Source organism: Cervus elaphus, unplaced genomic scaffold (assembly GCF_910594005.1).
Source record: "Cervus elaphus unplaced genomic scaffold, mCerEla1.1, whole genome shotgun sequence".
NCBI lineage: Eukaryota > Metazoa > Chordata > Mammalia > Artiodactyla > Cervidae > Cervus > Cervus elaphus.
This window is the reverse complement of record NW_025316691.1, coordinates 1,005,986-1,024,136: the sequence shown is the minus strand read 5'-3', so window position 1 is coordinate 1,024,136 and position 18,151 is coordinate 1,005,986. Positions and strand designations below refer to the sequence as shown.

Below are 18,151 nucleotides of genomic sequence, written 5' to 3'. Positions count from 1 at the left end.
CACTTCTCATCACAGGGGTGTGATCTCTCAGCCAGGTGGACAGATGTATCCTAGAAGCCCCCTCCCCTCACACCACCTACCTACATACCAAATGTGGCATCACGTCTCTCCATTGTGCTAAACCTAAGGATCATTTTAATCATAATAAGAATCAAATGCTTCCTAAGAAGAGGTTACATGATTTAAAAAGAAACAAAACAGGATATTGAAGGTTGCAGCGAGGCCTGTCCAGAAGTCCCCTCTTCCCCTCCAGCCTTGGTCGGGCTTTGACATCCCTATGCAGCCTGGCCGGGCTCTTGTTTTGAACAAGGACATGTTTAAATCATGTGACCTTGTTTGGAGGCAACCAGAAAAAAGTCAAACAGTTCAGGTAGTGAGTGAGGGACCGATACGTGTGAGCGCGGAGTGCGTGGTGCTCACGGATGCACCGGTTGGGTGCTGCGGAGGGCTGAAGAAGGAACACCTACACCGTCCAGTGTGCTACATCTGCTGGGTGGCAAGACCGCCAGCCAGTGTGAAATGTGCAAATAGGGGCCGGCAGATCTGTTCTCAGCATGTTTCTTCCCCTCCAAAGTCCATTACTTTTCACAAAGAAATGTTAACTATCAAACGCGTCCATTAATTGTGCCGCTGAGGGTGAAACCATCCAGTTAGCATATACACTATCATTTGCATATCTCGGACACCCAGTGTTGGTGCCAGCGGCTCTTGTGGGTGGTACAGGACTCTCTTCAGGCCAGTTTGGGTCTGACATGCCTAAAAATGAAAACAGATCATTTGTTCTGTGCTGAAGAACCCAAACTTCATGTCCAGACAGTAAGGCCTTGGCAAAACTCCCTTTGAGGTTCAAACCAAACTTCTGGTTTCTGGGCCAACTGCCTGCAGGGTTTCATGCTCCAGGTTTCCAAAACATGTTTGGGAGAAGGGGGGAACATCACATGTTCTCTTGGTAACTGTAGCTTACCAGAAACTACCAATTTTGACTTTTATAAGCTTCAGACTCTCAAATCTGATCAATCTCTGGTGACCTGTTTAACTCTTTCTGTAAGGCAGCATAATGCAACAGCACCTTGTTGTACTGCCTGGATATACAGTGCTCTAACGTAAAGGAGCCTACTTGTCTTCCATCCCAGCCTACTACGGAGGAGGGGATCTTTCCAAATCAAGGGTGCACGCAGCCCAGTCCCACAGCGTTGACGGGACAAATGGCAAGGAACACTAGCCAGCAAGGCATCAATGACCCAGGAGGCATGCGAAAGGAACAACCTCGGCTGAAAAAGGCTTGAGACTCCAAGAGTTCAAAACACTCCATGATGAAGTTAGGAAACAGGAAAAAAATTTCAAGTATTAAAGACAGAAGGAGTTTTGGCAAGAACCATATTTACTGTCCATTGCAAGACCACAGCACCACAGACTACGTTCTTTCAAAAAGCATTTTGCTCCAGCTTTTAGCACTGACTTCATAAGTGACAACTGTCATGACAGTGTGTGATACAAAGGATGTGAAAACAGTACTCTGTGTGTGTCCCTCCCGCCGATGGTGGTCCCCAGCACCAGGTGGCCTCCAAGCCGCCCCCCTCCACTCACCCAGACAGAGCCTGGGGGGCTGCTGGCTGTGTTCTCAGTGCAGGCAGGGTAGTTCTGGTTCTGCCTTTCTAGATTAAATGCCTCCCCAGGTCAGGAAAATGTACCCCAGTAGTTAAATTAGAAGTACTATGACTAAATCCCCACCCGGGAAATGACTGAGTCATCATTTCTCAATATCCCCTGAGAGTTCTGCCCCGCCCTCTCCTCTATCATCTTAAGCTGCTGGGCAATGTGATCATCACACATATTTTCACATCCTTTAAAAAAAACATAGTTTTAAAAAAAATGCCTGAATGTAAATGGATGCAAAGTCAGACATTTACAAACAAAAAGGTTCAGAGCAGACTTTGGTTTCATTCAAACCAGAAACACTCTTAAAAAGCATTACAGAGAGTAAGGACAGTGCAGAGAGCAGGAACAACGTGGCTAGAATCTAGTAAATGCATGTGAAATTCTACCATAGAGTTTGTTTTCAATCCACGTGGAGGGGAGGGTGCGAGGGAGGGGAACATTATTACAGTCCCCCAGGGGTGTCTCCTCCTCTGACAGGCCATCATCATACAGCAGTGAGTCAGATGGGGTGGACACGGCCAGGTCCAAGTAGTCCTGGAAGGGAGAGAGAGCTGGTCACTCCTGGAGCAGGCCATTGCTGGACATGCCCACCCCTCCCCACCCCCGCCCTGCCTGATAGCAGAAGCCCCAGCCGAGTCCCACCCCGCACCTATCAACCTCTCGCCAGATCTGAGCCCCTGGCCAGGTCTGTCAGCATGAGTTCCCCCAGCCTCTGGTCCTCATCACAGAAAATCACCTCTTGGAGGCAGAAATGTGTTCCCTCATTGTTCTGGTCCTCTCTCTGCAGCGCTAGGGGCACCAGGCCCAGCACTGGAGAACAGGCCTGTTTATAAAACCTGAGGCTCCGGGATTGCAGTCCCGTGATTCATGTGGGAAGGCCAAGACACATTCCCCATCTGCTCCACACTTTCTGGCTTCCCTCCAGGCACTCCTGCCATCTCCAATATCAAGTCAGGACCAAGAAATCTGAGTCATCGGTGTGGGTTTTGCATAAGATGCTGCTAGAGGCTTCAGCTCCCAAGCAGGATGATTTGTGAGGACCGGCTACTTCCACTGCCCTGGTTAAAGGTGTCAAGAATGCTTCCAGTGTGTTTCTGGCTGGTTCTCAGCACTGTTCTAGGAAAGCTGTCTGTAGGCATCAGCTATTACCTCTGTTTAGGGCAAATCATAGGATGTGCCCAAACGATACACCAAGGTTGGGTTTTATTCCAAGGGGCCCAGTCCATGCATCTTGCCTTCCATGTTTGGAGAAATGACAACTTTCAGTAACTGTGTCAATTTAAGGATGAAACCACCAGAGGGCAAGCAAGGTCTGTGTCTATTTTCTTTACTTGCATCCCCAGCATCTAAGGCAGAATACAGGAGGCAGCCCATTGCCCAATCAATATTAGTGAAAACTGTGTTGATTTCCTCTATCACCTAGAGTTGTAAACTGGAGGCACACAGATATGTTGTTTGGCCCACACTGAGCTTTTGGAAATTGCTATAAAAACTGGGAAACATAAACATCCCTTAAAAAGCCCTGGCATGCTGGCACTCTTATTCCTACAGGTTACATTGTCTATGGTAAGAGGTCCTTCAGAGCCAGCTGGGAGGCTACTATTTGTCACAGTTTCCACTGCTCCCTTCACTTCCCACCCCTAGCCGGACCCTTCATAGAATCTGAATTTAGGACACATTCATTCCAACTTTACTTCCTCAAGTTCCATTATTGAAAATAATTTTGTTTGGCTTTGGCATATCTTCTTCCCACCCCTGTCTGTGGAGGGCTCTTCCTAAGTGTCAAGGTAAAAATCCTGGTTTCTCCCTAATTTCAAGAAGTCCAAGAGGCCTGGATTAAGGATAAAGGTTCGTGCCCGTGCCCCCCCCCCCCCCCCGCCGCCCCCAATCTGCCCTGCCCCCTACCAGGAGATGACATGACCATCTCACTCTGCACAGCCGCACTCTGCCTTTGTATTGGGAATTCCATGAACTGGGGTGAGGGAAGTGGCACCAGGGATTGGCCCCGGGTACTCACTCTGCTCTTAACCATCATCTTATCTAGGTCTTTGCTGATGTCGGCAAACACTGGCCTCTTGTCTGGTTCCCGCTTCCAGCACTGCAGCATTAGACTGTACCTGGTGAGACAAACAGGTGGGTGGTGACAATCCAGCAAGGATTGCCCAGTCACAACCACCACACCCAGTACAGTGCACCTGGGCCCCAGAGGCTCTGGTCCAAAATCCCAAAGCTGTTCCTGTGTCACTGACATCCTTCTCTGAGTTGGGCCAGGGTATGATGGGTCAGCAGGGGCTCACAGTGTCTGGCGCTGTGGTCCAGCCATGCTTGTTATGGCAGCTAACGCAGAAATGCCAGTCCTTAAAACTCTTATGAAGGATGAACTGTGTATGAACACAAAAACCTGCCAAGCACACTCTGTCTTGCACCTCCCTCCCTCCCTCCCCTGGGGCTCTGGCAGGGCTGCAGGGGCCACCTTGTGGGTGAGTGCTGGGCCTGTGCCTGCCAGTCTAGGGTGCCCAGGGAGGCAGCACCTACTCACCCTTGCACTCCCACAGCCCTGAGCCAGGCACATGGCAGGTGCATGACAGACTTTGTAGAATGAATGGACCAGTGTGTGTCTAACTATGGACGACCCCCCTCTCATGTGTTCTCAACCTGTTCTCCAAGGATCATCTGATGGAACCACCATTTGATGAGAAGATTCTGGTGCCCTCGAGCTGAAGTCCAGGTGCCATCTGCCTGCTCTTTGCCTGCCTTGGTGTCTCCACTTGGGCGCTCCCCTGTATGTACCCCTGGGGCCATTCTGAATTACCTGCCCCTCCCCAAGCATCCTGGGACAGGTCTCTAGCCTTAGATTGAAGCTGCTCCCTCATCCTTCCACCACCTCTCCTGGGGTCCTGCTCCCCCTCAGCTTGTAAGTCCCCCCAGGAGGCCCACCCAGCCCCCAGTGGAATCTGGGTCCCCAGCATCTGCCATCATGCCCAAGGGTGGTTCTCTGTCATCTGTGCCTTTGTCTTAGCCCGTCGCTTCCAGCTGCCCAGCTCGCCTGGGGCTGGCACCCAGGGCTGCCCAGCAGTGGGAAAGGATGAGTGTGCATGACCCCACCCCTCCAAAACCTGGAGTGTCAGTGTCTGGGGAGGCTGGACCAGAGAAAGCATGCTCACATCTCCTCGCTGCAGTTGTCTGGCCTCTCCATCCGATAGCCTGTCTTCAGAAGGTTGAAGAGCCGCTCTGGAGGAATCCCAGGGTAGGGGTTGCCGCCCAGGGTCACAATCTCCCACAGCAGGACACCAAAGGACCACCTGCAGAACCAGAGGGCCAATGAGCGACTGCACTGAGTCTGTGGCATCCTCAGCGCCCCAGATATCCTCCCCCTGAGCAGCAACAGGACCCGAGTTCCCTGTACAGAGAGTGGTCCAAGTGCCCACAGTTTCAGCCTAGGCTGACCAGACAGATGGAAGTGGAATGGAGGCGGGACCAGGTGTCTGCCTGCCCTGCCCCAACCCCCTGGCAAGCTGCTGCCCAAGCTCAGCCCCCATATCCAAAAAGGGCAGGTGGCTGACCCCTGAGGTGGAGCTCTGTAGCATCAGAGACGGCACAGGGAATGCAAATGAGCACAGTGAAAAGCAGGTCGAACTGAGGCCACAGGGCACCAGGGCACTCTGCAAAACCCCTTCACCTTTTGTGTGTGCCTGGAAATTTTCATAAGATGTTAAAAGGAAAAAACACTCCAATGGGAAAATATCAACTGTGAGGGAAAATTTACTGTCAAGTGGGGACAAAATCATCACAAAACAGCATTATCACACAAGCCCGTTTACAGTAATAAAGAATGCCTGCATGCCACGGACAACTCTAGGCAAGGCCTGTGAGTGCTGGCCGTAGTTATTTAGGGATGGTGGGGCCCCATTGACTTTTAGTCTCTTCATTATGCTTTCCCCTGCATTTCCAGTTGTTTTACAGTCAACTTGGTAATCAGAACACAGCTGTTAAAACTGTTTAAGAATTGCCTTTTCACAGCCTACCTTATTTAAAACATGCAAGGCTGTTTACAGCAGAACATTTGGAAACAAGTCTGTTGTGGTTTTGAAAACAATTGAGAATGCAGTTGGACTTGGAAGACTGAGTTTTGGTCTTGGAGCAGTTTGGGTACCGGAAACCCATTCAAGGTCACTCCACCCTAAACCTGTCTCTGGGTGGGGACCAGTCTCCAGGGACCTGCTTGAAGCCCGCTCACACTCAGGCTCACAGAGAGGGAACTGTTCAGCTGGGACTGTGTGTCACTGAGATGTCTAAAGAGAGGGCAGGGGAGGTGGGGGAGGTAAGGGGGGCTGCAGCTATGGCTCACATCCTCATGCATTCCACCGTGGCACTCAGAACTACTGCCTGGGCCTTTGCCATTTGCTGTGTGAGTACACAAAGCTCCCCCATCCGCAGCCCCCCAGTTTGGGGAGGTCACTCTGGACGGCTGGAATGAGCTGACAGGGACTCAGGGCAACTCTGTTCCCCAGCGGAGCTGCCCAGACAGGTGCATACATGTAACCTCCACCCCAGGAAGGCAACACCCAGACTCACACATCACTCTGGGTGGTGTAGATATGATCAAAGAGGGACTCAATGGCCATCCACTTGACTGGGATCCGACCCTAAGGAAGGAGTGAAAGAAAGGCATTAACGTTGCTCTGAGATTCTAGGAACTGGTGTGTGTGGGGGACACATCTCAGGCTCTTTCAGCTCTTAGGGAACACTGAGTAATGACTCCAGTGTGTTCCTGGGTAGAGGCCAGCAGCCCAGCCTCACAGGTGCTGGAGTCCTAGCCCCGCCTTCCTAGGCTTGGCTGAGACCCGTGAGGGAGTCAGTCGGCCTGCCCACAGCTATACAAGGTGTGCTGGTCATGCACCACATCGCAAGGAATTGATGCTAAGTGCAAGCCAGGCCCCACTGTAGTCACTTCTCGGGAGATCAGGGGCACTGCACCCTGGGTGCTGCCCAGTGGGTAGGCTGGAAGCACTTCCATCAAGATCTCCCCTGATTTCTGAGGGTGAAGGGGTCTGGGAAGCCAACATCCAGTGTTTCCATCTTGGGAATTTCTGACACAAACGAACACACTAAAGGCCTTTCTAAGAAGCTCTGAGCGAAGAAATCAATGTGAGTGTCTTGAGTCTGATTTTTCCCTCTTATTTTATCCCAGGGCCCTTTTAGCATCCTCTGAAAGACTGTCCTCCACCATGGAGAGGCTGGAGTTCAACCTAACAAATCCTTTCTAATGCAACTTAAGAAATAGCTTTTTGGTACAAATAGATCAGCGGGCTTTCCTGGTGGCTCAGTGGTAAAGAATCCACCTGCAGTGCAGGAGATGCGGGTTTGATCCATGGGTCAGGAAGATACCCTGGAGGAGGAAATGGCAACCCACTCCAGTATTCTTGCCTGGGGAATTCCATAGACAGAGGATCCTGCTGGGCTACAGTCCATGGGTCGCAAAGAGTCAGACACGACTGATCGATTAAACAACAACAAACAGGTCAGCATCAAGGCACAATCAATTTAAAAAAAGGCATTTGCTTTGGATTTTAATGCATTTATTGTACTTCTTTTTTTTTTTTTAAACTACTATTTAGGATTCATACCCTACATGAAGTGTGACTGCTTCGAGGGTGTGTGTTTCTAACAATGCAACCTGCAGGCTGTGCTCTCAGGGGCCGAGCTTGGGCACCTTGTGCTTCCTTGCTGGGTGACACAGGGCCTTCCTGAGGACCAGTGCATCAACAGGAAGTTCCATCCAGCCCCCTCCATGGGGTAGGGAGCACCCCTCTCCACTTCCCCTTCAGCACTTCTAAGACGTGCTGTCACAACAGAAACCCCACAAGAAATCAAATGTCATCCTCACAGCCCCAGGAGCACCTGGGCTTCACTCGCCCCTCAGAGCAAAGCTGAAGTGTATGTCGTGGCTTTCTGTGTTTTTCTTTTTGAGCAGCGTCTGTTCTGAATGCCAGCTTAGCTGTGTGTCTTGAGGGGGCCTGTGATCTTCCCTGTCTAGTCTGTCACAGGGAGGCTACTAGAAAGGGGTTGGGAGGATAGCAGCACCAAGAAAGTCAAGACCAATGTCACAGGGAAGGGGACCATACCAGGGAACCAGGTTTCCCAAGAAGGTCCCCGAACCACCTGTTTTAGTGACTTGGAAAAAGCTTCCCAAATCTCTACACTGCAACTCTGGACTTTGTCTCCAGGATCCTCCTGATTGCCTTCCAAACTCACTTAGTCAGCCGTTCCTAGGCCCTTGGACCAGGAGCATACCCTGCTGTAAAGTGGTTCAATCCTTTCTGTAAAGAATGACTAGCAAGCTTGAGTTTAATTCATTTCTTTTCCCCAAGCAAAGGACTAAAGTTACACAGAAAGTAAAACAGTGACCTTCACTCTGCAGCAGTGAGAGGAGCAACTGCAGACAAGAAGATTGTTATTTCTGCAGTGGTGGGTGACCTTTAGAAGTGATAGTGATGAAAAGTGAGAGAAGCTGCAGGAACCCCACTCCCAGCAGGGAGCTCCAAAACAGCACGTGTGGCTGTGAGGAAGAGAAGGAACAGGCTCAAGACTGAGTCCTGCTCTGGGTCTCTGGGGACCCAGGACTAGGAAAGAGTTCGGGGATGAGGACTGGAAGTTTGCACTCTAAAAACCCGCTTTATCTTCCTCAGATCAAAATCTGTCCCCACCCTGTGGGCTCCCTGACCATGCCCTCTGCCCTCAGGCCATCACACCCCAGAGCCTGGTACCTCGCTCCTCTTCACGTAGGAATCCTCTTCATAAACATCTCGGGACAGACCAAAATCTGAGATTTTCATCCTGTGGCCTTCGGCTACCAGGACGTTTCTGGCTGCCAAGTCCCGATGGACAAGCTGTGGAAAAGACAACAGCAGGGACCCCTGAACCCCGGGCCAATCGCTGGCGGAGGGGGCGCGGGGCTGGGGCGGCACGCACCTTCATCTCAGCCAGGTACTGCATCCCTTGTGAGATCTGCCAGGCAAAGGAGACAAGGTTGCCCATGGTCAGGGCCTGCTCCTCCAGGTTGTCCAGGTAACTGGAGTTGCGGCTGCCCCCGCTGCCCACGTAGCCAGGTCCCGCCTTGCGGCTCTCTCGGAGGAAGCCCCGCAGGGAGCCGTACTTGGCATACTCCAAGATGAGGAGCAGTGGCCCTAGGGGCAGAGCAGTAGGTACGTGGGCTGGCTGCTTAGGTGACCCTGGGCAGGCAGAAGTTGGGCCAGCACGGGGCAATCGTTTCCAGCAGCCTGAGGACTCAAGCCTCAGCTCACTCTCACATCACTCTGCTCTCCACCTTGCAGCACTATGTTACTTCAGTCATGTCTGACTCTTTGTGACCCTATAGACTGTAGCCTGCCAAGCTCCTCTGTCCATGGGATTTTCCAGGCAAGAAGAGTGGAGTAGGTTGTCATGTCCCCCTCCAAGGGATCTTCCTGACTCAGGGATTGAACCCAAGTCTTTTACATCTCCTGCATTGGCAGGCAGGTTCTTTATCACTAGTGCCACTTGGGAAGCTCCTGCATCTTGCAGGGGCTTTGGATTCCAAAGCCAGCTGCCTGGACAGTTGACCACAACCTCTTTCCTGGGTGTCCAGGGCAAGCAGTCACTCCATTTGAAGCTGCCCTGGGAGATAACCACTGCTGCTCGGATGTCAGGAACTTTCTGTACCCCTGGTCTTGCCACAGTATGGCCTGGGGACAGCTGATGGAGGCAGAGGTTTTGGACTGCCCCTGGCCACCCTCTCCCTGCCCTGCCTGCTCTCAGGCCACAGTCCTCCCCGAGGCCCGGCCCTGAGTGCTACTGGTGCCCCTGCTGCTCTCTCCCTGTCGGCCTCCCATCTCCCTCACACCCCAAATACACATGCACCCACACGCACATGCACACACACACACACACACACACACACACACACACACACACAAAGTGGGAGGCCCCCAGGGTGGCAAAGCAGTTTTGGAACACCAATAGAGCAAAATGCTCTTATGTGAAAAACGATCTGCCATTGCCTTTGCCACCCCAGGCTGGGGTGGGGTTGAGATCACCTGGAGGTTATGGCATATCTAGTAGGTGCCCAGGAGACACTGCTCATCTCTGGACTTCCCTGTCTTAAGGGCTCGGCCTGGGGCAGGGTGCTGACAACCAGGATGTCGCCAGAGACCCCAGGGAACACTCCTGTGGCAGCCCTCATGGTCCACTGACACACAAGTTTCAGGCAAGGGCCAGAGAAACCATGCTTCCAGGAAGAGAGAGGACAGGTGCCAGAGAAGAAAAGGATGGGGATGAGGGAGAATGCAGAATGGAGCAGCCCAGAGCCCCTGGCTTGTGCCCAGCAGCTGCTAGTCCCCGGCTGGTCTTACCATCCTGGCTGCAGGCCCCGTACAGCTTGATGACTTGTGGGTGGTTGAGCTGCTTCAGGAGGTTGAACTCTGATAGCAGGTCCCACAGCTCGCTTGGGGAGGCATTCTCTGAAATGCACAGAAACAAAGCAGGTCACAAAGTCCCTGCTACCACCGTGCTGGGTCACAGGCGCACACGAGGGGTCTACACAGACTTGTCTCCTTCCCAGACATCCTACTCAGGTTCAGACTAAGGCCTGCCAGGACCTCACTGCTTGGAGCTACTCTCAGCCCATGGGAGGGTCAACAGCGGCCTCAATTGCCTACAGGGAGTAAGAACCAGAGGAGCGCACTTCCAAGTGAGCAGAGTCTTTCCACGGAAAGCCTTCTGGGCTGGGCTATGCATGCAAATGGCATTATTTCCCTGCAATCACCATCTCTCAAAGACAGTGGCGTTAACCCTTCATTAACCCTTCTGGGGAGGTAAAGGGACTCCCTGGTGTCCCCAAACACCTGCCAACCAAGCACTTGGCAAAGGGGGGTGAGGCCCTGGAGAAAGGTGAAGGCCATGAGACTTCACGGAAGTCGTCTTGCCATGCTGAGTGTGTGTTTTCCAAGGGCAGAGACAGTTGTGCTCAGGAGCTTGGGTGTGGAGGTCTCCTGGCCAACTGTCCTCCTGGGTCATGGCCCCACATCCCACTGCCCAGTTGTGCCACTGCCTCTGGCTGTAGACTTGTCTGGAAATGAGAAGACAGCTGCAAGATGGGGCATTGGAACCCTTTGGACCACACATGAGTGACCCAGGGCCAGTCTCACTGTGCCCTCTTAGGGCCTGGGGTCTCATAGACAAGGGGCAACCCTAGTCTGAGGGCCTGGGTAAGTACACAAAAGTACCCGGCACTGCATGGCTCCCCGACTGCTGAACATCGGAGTGCATCAGCCTAAAATGTGCCCATCACATGGCCACTGGGCCCTCAGTTGGTCAAGCTGAGGCAGAACTCAGCCATGGCAGAGGACTGTCTACCCAGTCCCTGCTGAGAAGCAGCAGTGAGGATACCCAGCATGTGCTAAGACTGGGGCAGTGCTGGCCCACTAAGGGCTGGGGGGGATGGGGACTGGGAAAGGCAGGGACCTGGGGGACAGGGGCCAGTCCTTACAGGTGGTCTCTTCACCAGGACCTCAGTGGACGCTTGGCGAAAGAAATTAATGGGGCAGACTGAGGTGGGGAGAGTTGTCGGTTTTGAACTTAAGGGCTTTTAATTTAAACTCGGATCTTTACCCAACATTGATACACAAGCAACATGGCTCTGAAAGCTTTCAAGGGAGGAATGTCTTACCCTGCTTCTCCAGGGACCACACCAACCCACATCATCCATGGTGGAGGTCCCTAGACTGCAGCCACTCAAGAAGAGCAGGGGAGGCGTATTGGTTCTTCAGGAGGCAGCAGGCTGATTGCCAGAGTCCTGGCTGTCATAAGGGCTTCATCCACCCACTGGGGCCCCCGCAGGTGTGAGTGGCAGAGCCCCCTGTGTACTGCCTGGGCACGTACCTTTCAGCATCTTCACAGCCACAGTCGTGTACCCTGCTTTGCCTTTCAGCCGAAAGGCTGTGGCCTTGACCACTTTTCCAAATTCACCTTCTCCCAGAGTTTGTCCAAGCACCAAGTTCTTCCGTGGGAATTCCCACTTGGGATCCTCCTACATTGGGTTTGAAGGAAAAAGAGAGGGAAGAGAGATGGCGAAGGTAAGAAGAAAGGAAGAAGGCAAGAGCCGGCGGACAAGCTCCGTGTGCAGACGGCCGACTGTCACCTGAAGTGACAGGTGACAGTCACCATGTCCAAGGGCAAGACCCCACAGTCAGGCCCTGAGGTGCCATGACAAGATGCGTCCCCCCACAGGAAGGCAGGTGTTGCCAGAGACTGGCTGGACTCCGTATGCTCATACCCTCACTGGCCTCCATCTACTGTAGATGCCCTGGGCCACCTCAGGCCCAGGGCCTGGTATCTCCAGTGAGGGAGTCAGGGTTTACTCAGCACCCACAGGTGCTCACAGGGGGACCACAGCCTCTTCCCTGGGACTCAGGCCCAAGCCTCATGGCACCACCTCTGTTTTGGACACCAGGCACTGACAGTGGCCCAGGCTCCAGGACTTCCAAGAGAACTCAAGTGGCAGCTGTGGCCCCAGTTGCCTATCAGCCCTGCACTCCCAGCTACAGGAGGGGGTGTCAAGAACACCTTCCTGGTGTGGCAGCCTCTAGAAAGTTACCACTGTGCCCCTCAGGTACGCCCCCATCCCTCCCTGACAATGTGTGGAAGAGTCTGCTCCTCCCACAGCCCAGCCACTGGCCAGAACTTGCACACACCGGCCTTCCCAACACACCATGCCCACTGAAGACCCCTCTGGGGTGGGGTCTTCCCAGACCCCAAGACTGGCTCGAAGACCTGAACTCTGGGGATGCTGAAGCCTGTCTGGAACCTGCCTTCCCGTCAGCACTGGATGCCCAGGTCCCCAAGTCTTGCTGTGGCTGGGTGTGGGCATGGCTCCAGGGGCTGCTTATGATGTGCCTGGCAGGCTCGCCTAACCCACAGACACACACTGGTGACCCACTGCCCCCCACCCAGGGACCAGAACCCTGTGTTCTTACGTCTGGGAGCAGAGGCAGGCTCCTCTAAGCACCACGGCCAGGGGCGCCTTCCAGCCAGCTCCCCAGGTGTCCTGGTGTCTCAGCTTCCCCAATAACCCATGTTGTTTGTTCTTTAAGTTGCAAAAGAGGCAGTCGTGTCTGACTCCCATGGACTGTAGCCAGGCTCCTCTGTCCATGAGATTCTCCAGTCAAGAATACTGGAGTGGGTTGCCATTTCCTCCTCTACCAAGAATCCATAGTCAGGCTCAAAGGTGACAACAGAGTCACCACCACCCTGGTGTCCACACTGCACTGGATAACAGCTGACTGCACACAAAGACTGGGCTAAGAGGGGATATCTCTCATTTGTTTCTCTTTAAAAGTGCTAAAACCCCAAAGTGTCCTCCCCACTTTATGTAAGACAGAACTAAGGCCAAAGGGTCAAATAATGTGTCTAAGACCTCAGAGCTGGTCAGTGTGGTCCTGGGCCTCCGGCCCAGCTCTGGCTTCTCTGCACTCTGGGCTAGAGGCTGAAAGTGGTCCGTGGCCCCCCCCACAGAAGAACCTCTCTCATTGTGTGTCTCAGCACAAACCGCCAGGGCATATAAGGGAATCAAATGGCTCGTCCCTGGGCCACGAGGGCCATTCCCAGATGTGGTGGCCACAGGGGCCTCCTTCCTGACTTTGCTGGTTCCAAACACTCAGCAGGTGGGAGGTCTCCAGCCCCCAGTCCCCATAGTATTTCAGTCTCCTCAGCAAAAACACTGGAGGGCAGACAGGCGGAGGAGCAGCCTGGCTGGGCAGGAGGTGGTGTCTGAGCCTCCCACACTAACTGCTGGCCCAGACCATGCCATGGAGGAGGAGGCTTGGGCTGATTCTCCCCTCTTGGCAGGCCAGTCACAGAGTCCTGGGGCCAGGCTCCCCTGATGGTGCCTGAGAGGCCTCTCAGCAACCCCACTCTCCAAGCCACAGGCAGAATCCCCTCCTGGCTGCGGCCAGGCCCCCCACCTGCCAGTCTCTCTCGCCTGGATGGGGACAGTGTTTCATCATGGGGCTCCTACCCAACAGACTCCCCAGCAGAGCGACCCGTGGAAATGAAGGCAGAACATCAGCCTCCAGCCCTAGGGTGGTCCTACCTTCTGAGAATAAAACCCACACACTCCTCCTCAGGGCCTCCCCCAAGGCTGCATCCTCCAGCGCTTGGGGCCTCCGTAGGAGATATCTTAGGCGGGTACAGCATGGCCTGCCCTCTCCTTGGATCTTAATGGCCCAGATCTCAGTCATTTAAATCCGCACCCATCCTTTTCCACACTGATTCACGCTCTCTGCCCCACCCCTGCCTTCTGCCCTCCCTGAAAGACAGCTCGGTGGAGGTTAGAAGACAGCTGGAAGCTCACGAGGTCCTCCTGGCAGGCAAGGATGCAACAACCCCAAGGGCCCTGCCCCTTCTGTATCCCCCTTCTTCACCAGCTGCCCTAGACCAGAGGCTACCCACAGGGCTACCTGGAAGGGCTGCCTCCCTGGCCCTGCTGCCACATGGAGAACCTCACCGGGATCTTGAAGGTGTCCACTAAGACCTGGTTCTCCATGGAGTCCAGAGAGGGCCGGCAGGCACCAGATGAGGAGTAGCTGACCGGAAAAGCTTGGGCGGGTCGACGGAAGGTCATCTCAGCCGAGGCAATGGGCGGCTTGTGGGCATTCTTGCGGTAGTGGTGGATGCAGAAGGTGGACAGCAGCACAGACAGCATGAAATTAAAAGATGCTTGCTACTGCTGCTGCTAAGTCACTTCAGTCATGTCTGACTCTGTGCGACCCCACAGGTGGCAGCCCACCTGGCTCCCCCATCCCTGGGATTCTCCAGGCAAGAAGACTGGAGTGGGTTGCCATTTCCTTCTCCACTGCAGGAAGGTGAAAAGTGAAAGGGAAGTTGGTCAGTCGTGTCCGACTCTTAGCGACCCCATGGACTGCAACCTACCAGGCTAGTCTCTCCATGGGATTTTCCAGGCAAGAGTACTGGAGTGGGTTGGCATTGCCCTCTCCGAAAAGATGCTTTACGGCTTGTGCCTTAGCCAGACTACTTTGGGTTAGAGGGCGTTTTTGAGGAGATCGAGTGGGGAGCAAATCAGAAGGCTGTTGTAGGTGTCCTGGTATACGATCTCAGGACCGGAACAAGGATGGCCGTGGGGATGGAGAGAAGGAGCTGCAACGGAGAAAGATTTTAGTGGATATGACTTCACAGCTCAGTAGTTCATTACAGACAGGGGAAATATGAGCAAGAGGCAAAGAATGACGGCAGGCTTCTAGTCTAAGGAACTGACAGCAAAGCCTGGAACCCATACTTGCGTGGTTGAGATTCAATCAATGAGTAACTTGTGCTCAAGCAACTTTCTCCAAGGGGAGTAATTCCACCATTAAACTGTAGAAATACTGTTCCTGGGCCCTCATACGTGCAAGTCCCTGAGCACTTGGCATTTCATGAGAATGACGATCGCTCTTTATCTGGTCATCCAGGAAGGCTGTGGGTTTAGGAGCGAGGATGGGCGTGTTTTAAGTAGAGGGTGTTGAGAGCCTTGCAGGATCTTGGGCAGTCAAATAGCTTCCTGAGCACTGACATTTCTTTCTTAATTTTTAAATTTACAATTCATCCAAATCTTGCAGTCCAAAACAAACAAACAAACCAACAAACAAAAAATGTGAAAACATCACAGAAAAATAATATCTGAAAATATCTGATCGCCCTGTGATTCGTAGGGGATAAGCCTAAACTGCCCTTGAAATTGAGGGACTAGTGAATATTGGCCCTCAGATCTCATCATAATCAACGATGAGCAACTTTTGAAGAATTGCCAGAAGTATTTTCAAGTTCGCTGACTTCTCCTGAAGTCAAGATTGCTAGCTGTGATGATTTAAAAATCACTAATTGGCTTTTCATGAAGATGGCGCCGAAGGCGAAGAAGGAAGCCCCTGCCCCTCCTAAAGCTGAAGCCAAAGCAAAGGCTTTGAAGGCCAAGAAAGCAGTGTTGAAAGGTGTCCACAGCCACAAGAAAAAGAAGATCCGGACGTCACCCACCTTCCGGCGGCCCAAAACACTGCGGCTCAGGAGGCAGCCCAAATATCCTCGGAAGAGCGCCCCCAGGAGAAACAAACTTGACCACTATGCCATCATCAAATTCCCCCTCACCACTGAGTCAGCCATGAAGAAAATAGAAGACAACAACACACTGGTATTCATTGTGGATGTCAAGGCCAACAAGCACCAAATTAAACAGGCTGTGAAGAAGCTCTATGACATTGACGTGGCTAAGGTCAATACTCTGATCAGGCCTGATGGAGAGAAGAAGGCATATGTTCGACTGGCTCCTGACTATGATGCTTTGGATGTTGCCAACAAAATTGGGATCATCTAAACTGAGTCCAGCTGGCTAATTCCAAATATAAGTTTTCTCTATGTAAAAAAAAAAAATAAATAAAAAAAAAATAAAAATCACTAATTGATAAACACCAATACAATTAATTAACATCCACATAGCCAATGTCTGCGGAGCCAGGCATAACAGAGTCTAAATTAATCAGATGGGATTCCTATTTTGCAGTGCAGTTGATGAGACAAGTTACACAAGATAGGAGATAATATAAGTCAAAAGTGAAGCTATATGAGCAGTGCTTTGGGGAATAAACACTGATATGTAAATCGTCACTTCTGTGAAGGATTATTTCATAGATCCAGCCTATGATTTCCTAATCTGTTCATAGACGTCAGTGTTTAAGTAAGGGACTTTACTCCAGATGGAGCAAAGTGTGAATTTTCCAGATCCGTCAAATTGAATCCTTCAAGAAACAAATAATTTTTTGAGTCAACTTCTCTTAGAGATCTCTGAAAATTGAATTCTACATTACAAACACTTCCAACATTTCTGCCTGGAAAAATCAGAGTAGATGGAGCTGTGGTAGCCATTAGGAATATTCATAAGTATCCAGCCCATGGAGGACTGCACTTCCCCACTCCCTTGGAAAGGAAGTGTGATCACTGACTATCTTTGGCCGGCGAAATGTGCATCTAAGTGTCTCTGTCACTTCTGTTAGACGCTTCAAGGGTCAGCGTGTAAGCCACACATTCCCCTCCTGGCCACTGTACTTATTATGCAAAATGTCTGTGCAAATAAAGCCTCCCTCAGACTGGCTCTCTGAGACAGGAAAGGGCAGAGGCCCCTGCTGACCCACACTGACCAAGTAGCATGAGCTAAAAGTTAGCTTTAATTGTTTTAAGCTCAGAGTGTTGGGGGTGGGGTGGATTCATTCCTGAAGGGATACCTAGCCTGCATTATATTGGAATTCTATCTAACCATTAACGGACAGAGCAAGGTCATTAACATCATGGCGTTGTTTGAAAGTGGACACTTCACATTAAAATCTAGATTTCTGGCGCCTGTTGGCAAAAACCCTGACATGTTTGTACATGGTTGATCCCTTGAGCACATCAACAAGCGGGTATATATTCTCCAGCTCATGACAGCCCTCGTGACTCACTATGACCATACCTGAGCAGTCTTCCTCCCTGAGGCGGGGTGTAGATATTTGACTTTCATCCTCTATCCTAAACGGTCTAAGCATCATACACGTACTGTGCTGACTGTGGTCCACTAGATTGCATCTCATTTCCAGTTACAAACTTCAGTGACACTTGTAGCAACACAAAAAAGTACAAATATCCTCAATACAGCACAACGAAATCTCTTAAGAAAAGAGATTTTGGAATTCAGTTTCCTAGGTTCAAATACCGGCTCTACCATTTTCTATCTGTATCTGGATGGCCTTGCCAGAAGAGCACTCAGCTTTCAGCAAGGTACTCAGCAAGGTACCACCTGCCCCAAACATCCACTTGTCCAGCAGACTAACAAAAACATGTTAGGAAGCACACATTCTTCCTTATTTATTTATTTATTTATTTATTTATTTATTTTTTACCTTTTGGATCCTAGCTCGCCAACCAAGGACGAAACCTGCGCCCCGCCAGCTGCATTGGAAGCATGGAGTCTTAACCCCTGAACTGCCCGCGAAGTCCGAGGAAGCACACATTCTAGAGGGACTAATTCAGCATTGAAAACAACCTTTATCCTGTGCTCCTGCTCAGTCGCTCAGTCGTGTCCAACTCTTTGTGACCCCCATGGACTCTAACCCACAAAGTTCCTCTGTCCATGGCATTTCACAGGCAAAAATACTGGAGTGGATTGCCAAGTCCTACTCCAGGGGATCTTCCCAAGCCAGGGATCGAACCTGGGTCTCCCGCACTGCAGGCAGACGCTTTCCCATCTGAGCCACCAGGGAAGCCCCTCGCTAGGTACCTGGAGAGGGGGCGGCGGGCGAGGCGCAAGGCACGCCCTGCGGGCCACCGGCCGGATTTCGACCACCACCACCGCCGCCGCGTCCCCGCCCGCGGGCCTCGACCCTGCCGGGCCCGTGACGCATGGGGGCCCCCAGTGCGCCGGTCGACCGCCGCCCGG

The 18,151-nt window shown here is 52.2% G+C and overlaps 2 protein-coding genes and 1 non-coding gene across 3 annotated transcripts; 1 reads left to right on the top strand and 2 right to left on the bottom strand.

Moving 5' to 3' along the window:
- Positions 1-1,363: 1,363 nt before the first annotated feature.
- On the bottom strand, positions 1,364-14,401 carry LOC122691259 (proto-oncogene tyrosine-protein kinase receptor Ret-like; the record flags this gene model as incomplete). Its single annotated transcript, XM_043897913.1, has 9 exons — positions 1,364-2,193; positions 3,677-3,776; positions 4,824-4,961; positions 6,235-6,305; positions 8,427-8,549; positions 8,632-8,846; positions 10,050-10,157; positions 11,578-11,725; positions 14,201-14,401. Coding segments are annotated over 9 exons (1,284 nt in total), but the record flags the coding sequence as incomplete, so codon positions are not given.
- Positions 14,402-15,577: 1,176 nt separating this feature from the next.
- On the top strand, positions 15,578-16,134 carry LOC122691262 (60S ribosomal protein L23a). Its single transcript, XM_043897915.1, has one exon. It carries the CDS (start codon positions 15,581-15,583, stop codon positions 16,055-16,057), a length of 477 nt encoding a protein of 158 aa, XP_043753850.1. The 5' UTR covers positions 15,578-15,580; the 3' UTR covers positions 16,058-16,134.
- A 1,769-nt stretch (positions 16,135-17,903) lies between these two features.
- TRNAC-GCA lies at positions 17,904-17,975 on the bottom strand. Its single transcript has one exon. It is a non-coding gene; the product is annotated as a tRNA-Cys (tRNA).
- Positions 17,976-18,151: the final 176 nt, after the last annotated feature.

Coding starts and splice junctions, on each gene's coding strand:
- LOC122691262 (XM_043897915.1), top strand. CDS start 15,581: ATGAAGATGGCGCCGAAGGCGAAGAAGGAAGCCCCTGCCCCTCCTAAA.